The sequence below is a fragment of the Camelus bactrianus genome, chromosome 16 (assembly GCF_048773025.1).
Source record: "Camelus bactrianus isolate YW-2024 breed Bactrian camel chromosome 16, ASM4877302v1, whole genome shotgun sequence".
NCBI lineage: Eukaryota > Metazoa > Chordata > Mammalia > Artiodactyla > Camelidae > Camelus > Camelus bactrianus.
The window spans coordinates 14,171,607-14,184,796 of NC_133554.1; the positions used below are offsets into that span (position 1 = coordinate 14,171,607).

The 13,190-nt window shown below is 35.3% G+C and overlaps 1 protein-coding gene across 1 annotated transcript in view; it reads right to left on the reverse strand.

Moving 5' to 3' along the window:
• The window catches only part of BRIP1 (BRCA1 interacting DNA helicase 1), a 132,908-nt gene extending 120,978 nt beyond the window's left edge, over window positions 1-11,930 (reverse strand). The window contains 5 exon segments of the mRNA XM_074342692.1: window positions 1,006-1,133; window positions 7,023-7,196; window positions 8,792-8,903; window positions 10,144-10,266; window positions 11,838-11,930. Of these exon segments, the coding sequence (XP_074198793.1) occupies window positions 1,006-1,133; window positions 7,023-7,196; window positions 8,792-8,903; window positions 10,144-10,239 (510 nt within the window). The 5' untranslated portion in view covers window positions 10,240-10,266; window positions 11,838-11,930.
• Window positions 11,931-13,190: the final 1,260 nt, after the last annotated feature.

The window sequence follows — 13,190 nt, forward strand, 5'->3', positions numbered from 1 at the left end:
CAAACTGTCTATGCTTTTTCTACTTGCCAAAAACCTACTTACTTAAATTATAAAGGGGGAAAAAAGTATTTCTATTGATAATTCCATTCCTACCAAAAAAAAAGAGAACCAACAAAGTCAAGGAATAATTGCTGTATGTTGAGTCCAACTTCACAACACCGAAATCTATGTACACATCTTGCGGGGTAAAAAATCTCTAGATTCACACTTCATTGGTAGTTGGTGCTTTTCCAAATATAACCTGGAAAATTGATTCATTCTATTTCTAAAAACAAGTGTAATTACAGAAGATAATAAATGGAACAGATAAACTACATAAAAATGCAAACACTTTTTGAGTATATTCAAATAAAAATATACAATTCTCTACAAATGACATGCTAATTAATAATAATCTTTTTTATTTGTAACTAAGTCTGTTAAAGTCATAGTCTCCCTATCTCAGTGCAATGAACTCTTATGAGTAAATATTGCATTCACCTATGAAACATACATTTCATTTAAAATTTCTAGTAATGTAGGTCAATAATTTTTAGAAATAAACATATTTTATAATATATTGATATCAAAAACTCAATAAATAAGAGTAAACCTTGTCACTATATTAAAACTATCAATACCAAAAACATCTGTGACCTAAATATTCATATCAGAGGTATTTTGGCCAAAAGAAAATACCATTATTAGCTAAAAACAGAGGAATTAAGAAGTACTAAGTAGCTCTACATGCCTTAAGTAAATATTTTACTGTCAAATTTTCTTTATATACAAAAAAGCATCATGCAGTTTCACTGTAACACGCTACTATGAATAATCTACTATAACAACAAACTCCTTTGCAATTAGTAACTATATAAAATGAAATTATAATAATTTATAATTTAATTTACATCTGTGACACTACCCAACTTATCTCTACAAAAGCCACTGAAAACTCAGTTGATACTTGAAGACCTCGCTCAGCTATAACTCACAGGGTTATTTCCCTGCCAGTAAACTGTTTACCTGCTGTGTAGTTTCTAAGGGTCGGATTCTTTTCTTCTCTACTTGAAAATCATCATTTTCATCTCTGTTCATGGATGCCTGTTTCTTAGCAGATAGTTTCGCAGCCAGTGTAGTTTTTTCAGGAGAGTCTTATATAAGAAGTCATTGAAAAATTAGTATAAGTAACTTACATTTAGGCAATTTTTCTAGAAAAAAATTGGAATCAAGATGTAAGACTTTAATCCATAAAAATACTGAATCACTATGCTATATACCCAAAACTAGTATTGTAAATCAACTATATTTCAATTTTAAAAAGATGTTCAGACTTATTTCTAAAAACCTAGTAACATACTTTAAAACAGGAAATGGTAAACATCTTTTAAAAGCGCTTATTTACCACTCAGTTTACTTTAACAAAGACACAGCAAAATTTTTGAGAAATGTACTTTCAATAGGGAAGTCCAATTTTGATTTTTAATAGGTTTATGCTTTTATAGAACACTCCTGATAACATGGTTTAAAAAATATAACTATAAAATTCTCTCAAAAATTTTTCATCTCTATAAAAATCTTTATTTACAGTGTCTCAATGTTCCTTTTCTACTAAGTTTCTCAATGTTCTTTAGGCTTAAAAATAAAGTAGAATCAAGCTCCTATAATCTGCTTTTTAATCCCACAATTCTGAAAGCTCAATCTTAAGGTTACCAGTGACCTCAATCACCAAATATTATCCCCACTGCATGAATATAAACACTAGGTTTTAAAGAAGTAACATGCTCACATCATACAGCTACTAAAAGGCAGAGCCTGGATGTGACTGACTCCTGCTGTCTGACTCCAAAATCCATACACATAACCTCTAGGCATACAGCCAAACACAACACTGTCTTCTTGGAACATAAGAAAAACATTTCCTTTTGCCTTAATGTCTTAACACTGTTCTTAACCATTCCTATACATTAGTTTCTCCCTTTCCCTAAATGTGAGTGTTCTTCAAAGTGCCTTCCTTACTCTTGGCTCTTCTCTACAGTCCCTCCACTCCTAGGGCTTGAATTCATTTAACAAGCATTCATTATACTGAGTCCATATAATTCCAGACACCATGGAAAAACAATGAAGACAGTTCCTGGCCTTAAAGGATTCACAGACTATTAGGAGAGAAAGTCCTATAAGCAGGTCCAAAATCGTTTCCAAAAAACAAGTTTGAACCTCCACAAACACTTAAGTGATCTATGTCACACAGCACTGGTTTTTCAAGCTTCTTTTGAAGAAGACTGCATTTTTTAAAGAAATATTGTTTAAAATCTCTAAAATAGGATGAAAGACCTAGAACTTCCCTGATCCACTGTCCCCTTCTCTCTATAAGCTATGTTGCTTCCTAAGACTCTCAGGAACATAGTTTGAAAACTACTATATTCTAAAATCTTACTAGTTCTGCCTTTCATACCTAGGTCTTTAATCTACCTGGAGTGAATGTTTGTGTATGGAGCAAAGCAGGGCTCCAATTTTAATTTTTTCCATATGGATATTGAAAATAGCACAGTACCACCCATAGAAAAGTCCCTCCAGTGTCTTCTGCTCTGTAGGAGCACTTATTGTAAAAAAAAAAAAAAAAAAAAAATCAAGTCTCTGTATATATGTGAAACAGAATTTGGAGTCTCTATTGTTTTCCACTGTGCTAATACCAAACGATTTTAATTATTATAGCTATTTTAATAAATCAGGATATTGCACAGATCAAGTCCTTTCACCTTGACTTGCTTCTTGCAAACTGTTCTGGCCATTGTTAGTACTTTGCATTTCCATATATATTTTAGAAAAAATATGTAATTTTGAGATCTATAATTTTCTGGTAAACTAGTTAAATAACTATAAAACAAATCTAGATCAGTGGTTCTCAACTGGGGGCAATTTTAACAACCTTACTCTCTACTCCAGGGACACTGGACAACGTCTGAAGACATTTTTGGTTGTCAGAAGATGGGGGGTGGGGAAGGATGTACTACTGGCACCTAGTGGGTTATGGCCTGGGAGATGCTTCTAGACATCCCACAATGCACAGGACAGCCTCCACAACAAAGAATCATCTCATTCAAAATGTTAATAGTACCACTGCTGAGAAGCCCTGTGCCAAATAAATCAAGGGGCAAGTATGGGCTCATTAAAGAGTAGGGACTATCCATCAAAAACAATAATTTAGTTTTAGAAAAACTGAACTGCCATGTGCCAAATAAGATTAACCTCAATTCATCAAAAAAATATATATATTATCTACATATACAAAAAGGCTTATCTTCCTCTCCATTATAAGCAGGGGAGTTTGCAGGAAGTTTACCAAAGGGGTTAAATCTTTAAAATACAAAGGTATAAGGAAACAAGAAATATCCAGAATATATGTTTTAAAAGATCCTAGAAATCAGTAAGAAACAACCCAAAAAGAAAATGGGCAAATGAGTTGAATAGGCAGTTCACTAAAAGGGATATTCAAATGACCAATAAACATATAAAAAGATGCTCAACCTCACTGGTCACCAGAGAAATATCAATTAAAACATCACACATGCATCAGAATGGCTAAAATTTAAAGAGTGGAAATATCAAGTGCTAACAAGAATGTTGAACAATGTAACTTCCATATACTTCTAGCTGTAGGGTGGAGGGGTGGTGCAAAAAATGGTTCAGCCATTTTGGAAAATGTTAGCAGTATCTACTATTTATTGCTGAACATATGCATGTACTGTGACCAGCAATTCCATTCCTTGGTATACATCTAATAGAAAATCTTTACTTACTTGTAGCAGAATGAACAAGAATGTTCATACCAGCATTAATAACCAAAAGCAGAAACCACCCAAATGTCTAACAATTGTAGAATAAACTAATAACTTGCAGAATATTCATAGAAGGAAGTAATACACAGCAACAAGAACTACTACTATATGCAACAACACAAATGAATCTCAGAAATACAGCATTAAGCGGAAGTAGACATACACAAGAGTACAGATATAATTCCATTTCTATAAATAGAAGCAAAACTCATCAATGGGGACAGAAGGGAGGACAGCAATTACCTGTGGAGAGAAAGAACAGTGACTGGAAAAAAGCATGAGAAATATCACCGGGGTGTTGGTTATACCCTATTTTTCACCTAGGAGGTAGTTACAAAAGTGTGTTTACTTTGTGAAAATTCATCAAGCTTACACATAAGATTTGTGCACTTTTCTGTATTTAGGTTATATCTTTTTAAGGAAATTACTTAAAAATATAAAGAGAATGTCAGGATACAACACAGATTTACCCAATTTGATCCTTGAAGAGACTATTCTAAACAACTCTAACTTACACTAATGTTAAAGTTCAAGTTGTGTACCTATTGACAACTGATTTTTTGTAAAGGCACAAAGGTAATGAAGTGGATAAAGGAGAGCCTTTTCAATAAATGGTGCTGAACAATTAGATACCTACAAGCAAAATAAATGAACTTGGATCCACACCTTGCACCACACACAAAAATTAACTCAAAATGGACCTTAGACCTGAAAGTAAAACCTAAAACTGTATTTGATTAAAAGAAGAAACTTGTTTTCTTGTTTCAAACTATATAAAGCACTCTCAAAACTTAACAATAAAAAAAAATGAGCAGGCAAAAGGTTTGAACAGACATTTCATCAAAGAAGATACACAAATGGCTAATAAGTACATGCAAAGATGATCAATATCATAAGTCATTAGGGAAATACAAATTAAAATCACAGTATCACTACAAGCTTATTAGAATGGCTAAAAAGATTGGCCATACCAGGTGTTGGCAAGAATGTAGAGAAATGGGAACTCTGAATACACTGCTGGTGGGACTATAAAATGGTATAACCACTTTGGGAAACAGTTTGGAAGTTTCTCAAAAAGTTAAACGTAAGTGATTTAGTTATTTACCCAGAAAAATCAAAGTATATATCCATAACAATAACTTATTCATACACAAATTTTCAGAGTAGCTTTATTTTTAACAGTCCAAAACTAGTAACAACTCAAATATACTTCCACAGGTGACTAGAAACACAATTTGTAGCATATCCGTACAATAGAACATTATTCAGCAACAAAAAAGGACAAACTGCTGATACATGCAAAAACATGGAAGAATTTCAAAAGAATTATGTTAAGTGAAAGAAGCTAGACAAAATAAGCACACAAACTGTATTATTCCATTTATATAAACTCTAGAAGATACAAACTAATCTGTGGTGACAGGAGATCCGTCGTTGTTGGGGAGGGTGAACTGTAGAGGGGTGGAAAGGAGGGATAACAAAGGGGCAGGAGAAAACTTTTCGAAGGTGATGGATATATTCACTATCTTGATGTCAGTGAAAGTTTCAGGGAGATACACCTTTGTCAAAGCTTATCAAAATGTACCATTTAAACATACACCATTTGTTAGGTAAATTTCAATAAAGCTGTTTTTAAAAAAATACAGATTGTACATAAATATTATAAACCAGAGTCTTATAATTAGCTCCAAGTCAGTTCCATTCATTCACACAAGAAATATTTACCTAGCTCCTACTATATGCCAGGCACTTGCCAGGTATACAGTGGTGAGCAAGCTGGCACAGTCCCTGACCTCATGGAGTATACAGTCTGCTAAGAGAAGCAGAGAGTAATAAAAGGTGCACACAGACACATGGATAATACAAACTGTGACAAGTGCTAGGAAGGAGAGGTACACAGTGAGATGACAGACTACAACAGAGAAACGAAATCTAGTCTGATGGAAAGGTTGGTATGGCTCCCTTAAAAAATTGATATTTAAGCTGAGAGCTAAAAGAAGAGCAGGATAACAAGACAAAGAAGGAACTTTTCTCTAAAGAGACACTAACGCAAGCAAAGGGTCTGGAGGCAGGAGAAAGCATGACCCTTTGAAGGAACGGAAAGAAAGCCAAAAGAGTAAAGGGTCAAAACAGCGTAGTCAACACCACTGGCCGCCTCTCCGGCATCTATTCCACCTCCACTTCCTCATTCCTAACAGAATCACACTTTAGTTCAAGCAGCTAGCATCCTCCACTCATCATGTGCTTTGGAGGAAGATGACTCCATCCTTGATTGTAGGAAGTAGACACTGTCTAGACTTAAGTCAATCATGGCGGCCTCTTTTCTCCCTGCCAGTGATTAGCTAAGGAATGGCATAAGTGAAAGCAGGAAAAGGAGTTATTACATGCTCTAAGCAAGAGACGGTAGTTTGGACTAGGGAAGCATCAGTGGAGACAGAGTTTGCTAAAGTTTGCAAGGAGGAATAAGGAAAAGTGTACAGGATGTCTCGTAGGTTTCTGGCTTAGCAAATAAAGGTCAATCCTTTCCATATAGTCAAAGCAGAAGAAGTATTTTTAAATTAATAATGTTATGTTATTCTTAATATATTTCTCTTAAATAAATCTAATAAGAACTACTTAAAGATCATACTTGAAACATACCTGATCTCATGTAGGATACTGGTCTCAGAAGTTCAGGCAAACATCAAGAATGATTGAGACTAATTAGATTTTGTCTTACAACACAAATCAAAATATTTTATAAAATTCTAACATATAATTAACAGTACTGCCTACAAATGACATCAATTGCTGACTATCATTCATTTTGCCTTGACTTCTTCAAAAATGATTTAAGCTGGCAAGATGTCTGAATCGATCAAAAGTTAAGCCAAGAATAAAGATTTCTGACCATTCTGTGTGTTATTTAAAATAATTCCAGAGGGGAGGTTATAGCTCAAGTGGTAGAGTGCATGCTTAGCGTACACGAGGTCCTGGGTTCAATCCCCAGTACCTCCTCCAAAATTAAAAAAGCCTAATTACCTCCCCCTGCCAAAAAAATTAATAAATCAAATTAAATTAAAAAATAATAATAATAATTTCAGAGAAATGAGGTGGAAATACATAATCAATTATTCTAATCAAGTTTATCTAAATTAGGTATTATAACAGCGATAAATAAAAATCTTATTAGATACCAACAGACTCAGGCAAAATATAAACTACCTTGACACACTGACGAAGTGCCACTTCTTTCAGAAGGTAGTGTACTGGGACTGCTGAAATGATATGAAGCTCCTTGGTTCATGTCATTATTTGTAAAATTCTTCGAATGGCAAGTGCAACAACAAGATAATGGTACTTCAGTTTTTTCACTCAAGCTTTCATCCACTGGCTTCCCTAAAAATGAAAGAAACACATTATAATATTTCTAATTTTAAAAATATTAATCTTCCTCTGCAGGGTGGGTGCACAACCACCCCAATTCGCCCAGGATTGGGAGGTTTCCCAGGATGCAAGATTTTCAGTGCTAAAACCGGGGAAGTGCCTGGCAAATCTCGACAAGGTGGACACCCTTTCTGCAGCATCATGTCAGGACAGGAGAGAAACACTTATGCCAGAAACATTTATAGAGAAATTATCAACAATTTACATAATTTACAAAAATCTAATAATAGTCAAAGATTAATAATGTAATAAAGGCACAACCACTAAAGCATTCATTTATATTGAGATTTATTAAAAAGTCAAGCATAGAGGATTAAAAAAAGACCTAAAGTATATTCTTAATTACTGCTATTTCCCTAAATGAAGAATTTGAAAGCTCAATATATTAATAATGTAAACACACAAGGGTTAAATCATTCCCACATTATACTTCTATTTCAAAAAGAAACATAGTTGATGATATTTCTGATAATGTATCAAAATACATTTTAAGGGCAATATTCAAATGAAATTTAAAAAGTAATTTTAATACTTAAACATAATACAGAATTGTAATAGGTCTACATTGTGTACCTACACTGTATAAATATATACTTCACAGACACAAAAAAAACTGAATAATTAATTTTCTTCTCTATAAACAGTACGGACATTACTGTCCCATCTGTACTATATAAATACTACTAATTTTATTTTTCAGTCTCCCATTAAAATTTTAAGTTATTAACAGATAATTTGATTTTTTCCCAAAGATAAAAATATTTATTTTTATTTTTAATAGTCTTATCAGTAGCACAAGCATCTTCTTTCAAAAAACATATATATGTATATGTATGTATTTATATACATATACATGCACATACCCATGGTTAACTTTAAATTCTCCTAATACTTTAGGTCAAAGCTATCTAATTATGCAACTAAAATGTATCCAATATTTATATTTCAGATACATTATGTATATTAGGTAGTCTTTCACAAAAGTAAACGTTACTGAACATCCGTTAACAAATAAAGTAATGGGAAATCATATAAATTCATAAAAACAATACTACAAAAAAACTGCTTATGTGGCATCCAAACAAGTAGAAAGATCAAATAGAATGTTCTCTTTTTGATGTTATTTCATGTTCTAATGTTATGAAGGGACAGATAAAAAACTATATTAAAGAGTTTACTCAAAAAAGCAATTATTTGTACATGCTGTCTACTCATGATAGCTCCATCTCTTGCTCCTTTTACATACAAATCATCACCTAATTATTTTCATAAGTATCTTATGAAAACAAGCATTCCGAGATTCTTATGTACACCCTAAATCATCAAATAAAGGACTACCATGTGTTCAAAATTGTTTTAGGTTTAATTGAACACATTTTGCTATATTGACACTCTTTTGGAAGAATCATAACTGATTATAAAGAAACGTCCTAAAAAACAGTATTCAAATTAACTACAACATGGCTGAATCCTTCTGAATAAAAAGTATTTGATTATATTTTTTCCAGGTCCCATAAGTAACCTGACTATATCAACCAATGACTTACCACTAAGAGATCGTTGCCACGCTAAAGCAGAACAAAGCAAGGCTAAGCTTTTCCCACTTCCCGTGGGGCTCTCCAACAAACAGTGTTGCTTACTATTTAGTCCTCTGACAATCTATCAACACAAAAATAATAAAAAGATCAATAAATAATAATTTACTTCATTAGGGTCTCTCGCCAGATAACAATGAGAAGTAGAGTTACATGCACTTTGGGGAACATAGCAATACAATAGCAGAAAGGAGAACTAGAATTTAGTTAAATCTAGACTTTATGTGTTTATACATTTCCCTAAAATCATGTTAAAGCACATCAAGCACAAAAGAAATGAAAAGCAATTTGTTCCTTACTTATGCAAGCACCATCATTTCTGTAAAACTAGAATACACTAATACCTTTGATGAAATCTTAATGGGGGATACTGTTAGTGGGAGTGTAAATTGTTACAATTACTTTGTACAGAATTAACAACTAGTAAAGTTGAAGATACTCAATGTCAGCAAGTCCAGTCCCTTGTAAATACCCAAAACCTTTCCCACATGAACACAAGGGAAACATTTACATAAGACAGCTCATAGCAGCACTGTTAATAATTGCAAAAGTATGTAAACAATCTAAATGACTATCAAGAAGAAAGTGGGTAAATAAAATTCTGGCATATTCGTAAAATGGAACACTAAACAGCAATTAAAATGGATTAACAATCAACCCCATAATGTTAAGCAAAAAAAAAAAATCAATTTCTGTACCTAAGTATAGTATCATATCATGGAAAGTTTAAAAATATGTAAAGTAATAGAATTCTAAACTATTTATGGATATATCATATGTAATGAAAGTACAAAAACATGGCTAGGAAAGAAAAAAGACCAAGTTCAGGATACTAGTTATCCTGTTACTCGTAAACAAGGTATAAAGTAAATATGGCAAAATATTAAGGTTTAACAAAACTGGCAAGTTGGTTTACTCAGTTTTGTATATTAATTTTCTATATGATCAAAATACCTCAAAAAATTATGGTAAAAAAATATACTATTCTGAGTAAAAGACAGTAAATATTTTGTATCTCAAAGTAATTCAGTAAGTAGAGCAGTAATTCAGTAAAGTAAATAGAAGTTCCAAATGAGCTAAGAACATTTTCCAGAATGTTCTTATTTGCCTCCTAAACATATAATATACAGTTTAGCAGTGACCAGTATTATTTTTCCGAAGGTTAGATGTACTTCAATTAACCCAGCAAATATTTTTGATCCATTTACTATTGAGAAAATGTAGCCACAGACTCAAAGTTTGTTATGAATTATAAGCAACTGTATCTTAATAAAGACCTAAAATAACTGCTGAAAAATACTTACAGAATTCATCATAGCAAGCTGTGATGGATAAGCTTTACAAGGAAAGTTAATCTTCACCCCACCAATTGTATATTCAGATGACACTGAAGACATCATGCTTTCTTTTTTATTTCAGATTCCTAACTGCAACAGAAATGAAAGTCAATACTGAAACAATGCCATTCAAAGAAAAGTAGATACCTAACAGTAGGTCAGAAGTCTAGAAATAAAAAATTGCAATTAGTAAATGTATAAACAGAACAAACAGAAGTAAAAGAATGTCCTACTTTTGTAAATCACAGTGATTAAGAGCATGTCTTGGAATCTGACAAATCTGGATTTGCATCCCTATTCTGCCAAAGCTGTGGACCAGGAGTTGGGCAGTATATCTATACTAGTTCAGGTTCTGACATCTCAGATGTGTTACCCTGATCATGTCTCTTCACTTCTCCAGACTAAGATCTTTATCTGTAATAATCTCTAATTTAAAAACTGTTGTAAGGGAGAAAACATTGGCATATACTAGGTGCTCAGTAGGGTCAGTAGGGCATAATGGAAGAAAAAACAAACTTTGGGGTAAGGCAAGCCTAAATTTGAATTCCATTGTGAATCACTCAACCTCCCAGAGCCTATTTCTTCCCCTGTGAAATGGAGATAGTATTCATCCAATAGGGTTTTTATGAAAACTAGCCAGGCACTGAATTAAGAATTAAATAAGGTAATGTACAGAATGTGCCTCAACTCCAGTATCTGACACAGAGGAAGTGATCTACTTTAATCCCTACCTCTTCTAAACCATCTTTTCTTAACCTAGATCTACAGATGTGATCTCTTGATATCGTATGCATAGTTTTTTCTGCATGATTGAATTTTTTAAAGATAGTCAGTCCACAGATTCCTCAGTCCCAGAAATATACTCTAAGGAAATAATCGAAAATAGAGGGGAAATGAAAGACCCCGTTATCAACTGAGGAATTATTTGCAATAGTGGAGAAAAATGGTAAATTCTGGGGATGGAGAGATGGATAAAATACCAGTTTAACAGATTATGAAGCCAATAATCTTAACCATAGTTTACGTGTTCCCAAAGAAGTTAAGCACCACTATTCTATTGTCCAGTTCTAATATTTTGTGGTTCTATTTGTGAGGCTCTAAGAATGAAATTCGGTGGAATTCAACCCCTTAATCTAAACCAACAACTCAAGGCTGGTCTAGGTACTCAGATATAACTAGAAACCCATCCATCCTCGCCCCAGCTGTGGCAACAGGCATTGCGAATTGGGGAAGCTTAGCCCATACATGGATAAAGGACATCCCGACCCATCTGGCTCCCGCCGCCGCCCCCTCCCGCCCAGAGGTAACGCGGGGCCCCGGGCTAGTAACAACAGGCCTCTGCTCCGAGGAGTTAAGTGCAGGCTCCCCACCCCACCCCACCCCACCCCCTCCAGCCTTTCTTCCCCGTATTCCCTCCTCCCTCAGCAAATTGAGACTCGCGAGGCCCCGATGAGCCAGTCGACACCGCTGGGCCTGCAAGGCGGGTGGACGAAAGCACAAGGCACGCTTCGGGCAGGTTTCGCCCCCTCCCTACGAAAGACAGACTTGCCGCCCTGAGGAAAACCCAAACAACGCTGACTGAGCTCCCGGTCCCAGGAGACAAGGAAACCGAAATCTGCGAGCTAACACAGCGGAGCCCTAGCAGAGGAAGAAGGTTCTACCCTTTCTCGCTTCCTCCCCAGGCTGCCGCTACTCCCGGGCCTGGTGGCGGGCTGCGGCCGCTTCTTTACCTCTTCTCCCGTTCTGCTCTTATCTGCTTCCCGCGGACGAATTCCCGCCTCCCACCCCTCGACTCCCAACACCCAATCGCCCGGCGAGCTCAGGCAACCAATCACCCGCCAAGACCGGAAAACAAGTAACCAATGCCGGCGCGAGGTCAGGGGGCGCGCGCTCCCTGGCACCCAGTGGAAGCCTCCGTAGTCAGAACGGCCCAAGCTACGCTGCGGCACCGGAAGGTGAACACCTGGAGGGTGAACGACTCCCGAGAGTCCTACGGATTTAAAGGAAAAGAGTCTTCTCCCTTGGATTTTTTTTTGAAACTCGTGATTTAAACTGTGCCTCAGTTTCCTTGGGAATTCGAAGTCTCATTTTTAAGGTCTGTAGACCAACGGAGAGGGAACTGTTAAGCCCCGCCGAGTTCTTCTCTCAGCATCCTTAGGGCCACACAATTCAAATTCCGACACTTCAGGCCGCCAGGGCAGGGAAAAGACCGAGGCGGGAGTTACCAGACTGCTGAGCCAAACTAGGCAGAAAGGTTTGATGACCGCTACAGAATCTTGTGATATCCCAGGCTTTCCCAGATGCCACATTCAACCAGAGAAACGCTCACCAGGTCTCCAGCACCAGATCATTATTACCTCTATTAAGGCTTATCAGCCTTATATCCTGCCTAAAGCCAATTTATTCTTTGCCAAGAAATACTTAAGTTTCCTCAAACGTAGGGGTTTAATCATGATTTCGCCAAATTGTTATTTTAAAACAAAACAAAACAAAACTCTAGCCTAAGCTTGGCTCAGATACTTGTGTCCAAAAAAGCAAAACCTGAGACAGTTTATCAAATACCCAGAAATTATTTTGGGGGGAGAGGTTTGCTGCAGGAGGGGGCAGCAAAAGGCGAGTTGATTTGTTCGCCTCACTTTCAGTTTTAACATATCTTCCCCAAATGACAAAACTTAAGTCATAAAAATAAATTATACGCTTTAATTTAGTATTCTCAGGCTCAGAAATTTATCCTTAATAAGTAATCCAAAAGAAAAGGTAATACCTCAATTGATACCAGTGACTATCCTAATGTTAAGGAAAAAAATCATAAACTTCCCAGTCTAGTAGTAATAGGGAGATGGTTATATCAGTTCATTCATTATGAATTATAGAAACTAATTAACTTGAAAAAACTCCGTATTAAGTTAAATGAAAAAAACTAGACTCCAAACTGGGTATTATGAATTCCATTATGTGAAAATACATATGCATAAGCAAGGATGAAGGGAAAGTACAAAAAAATGTTCATTTAC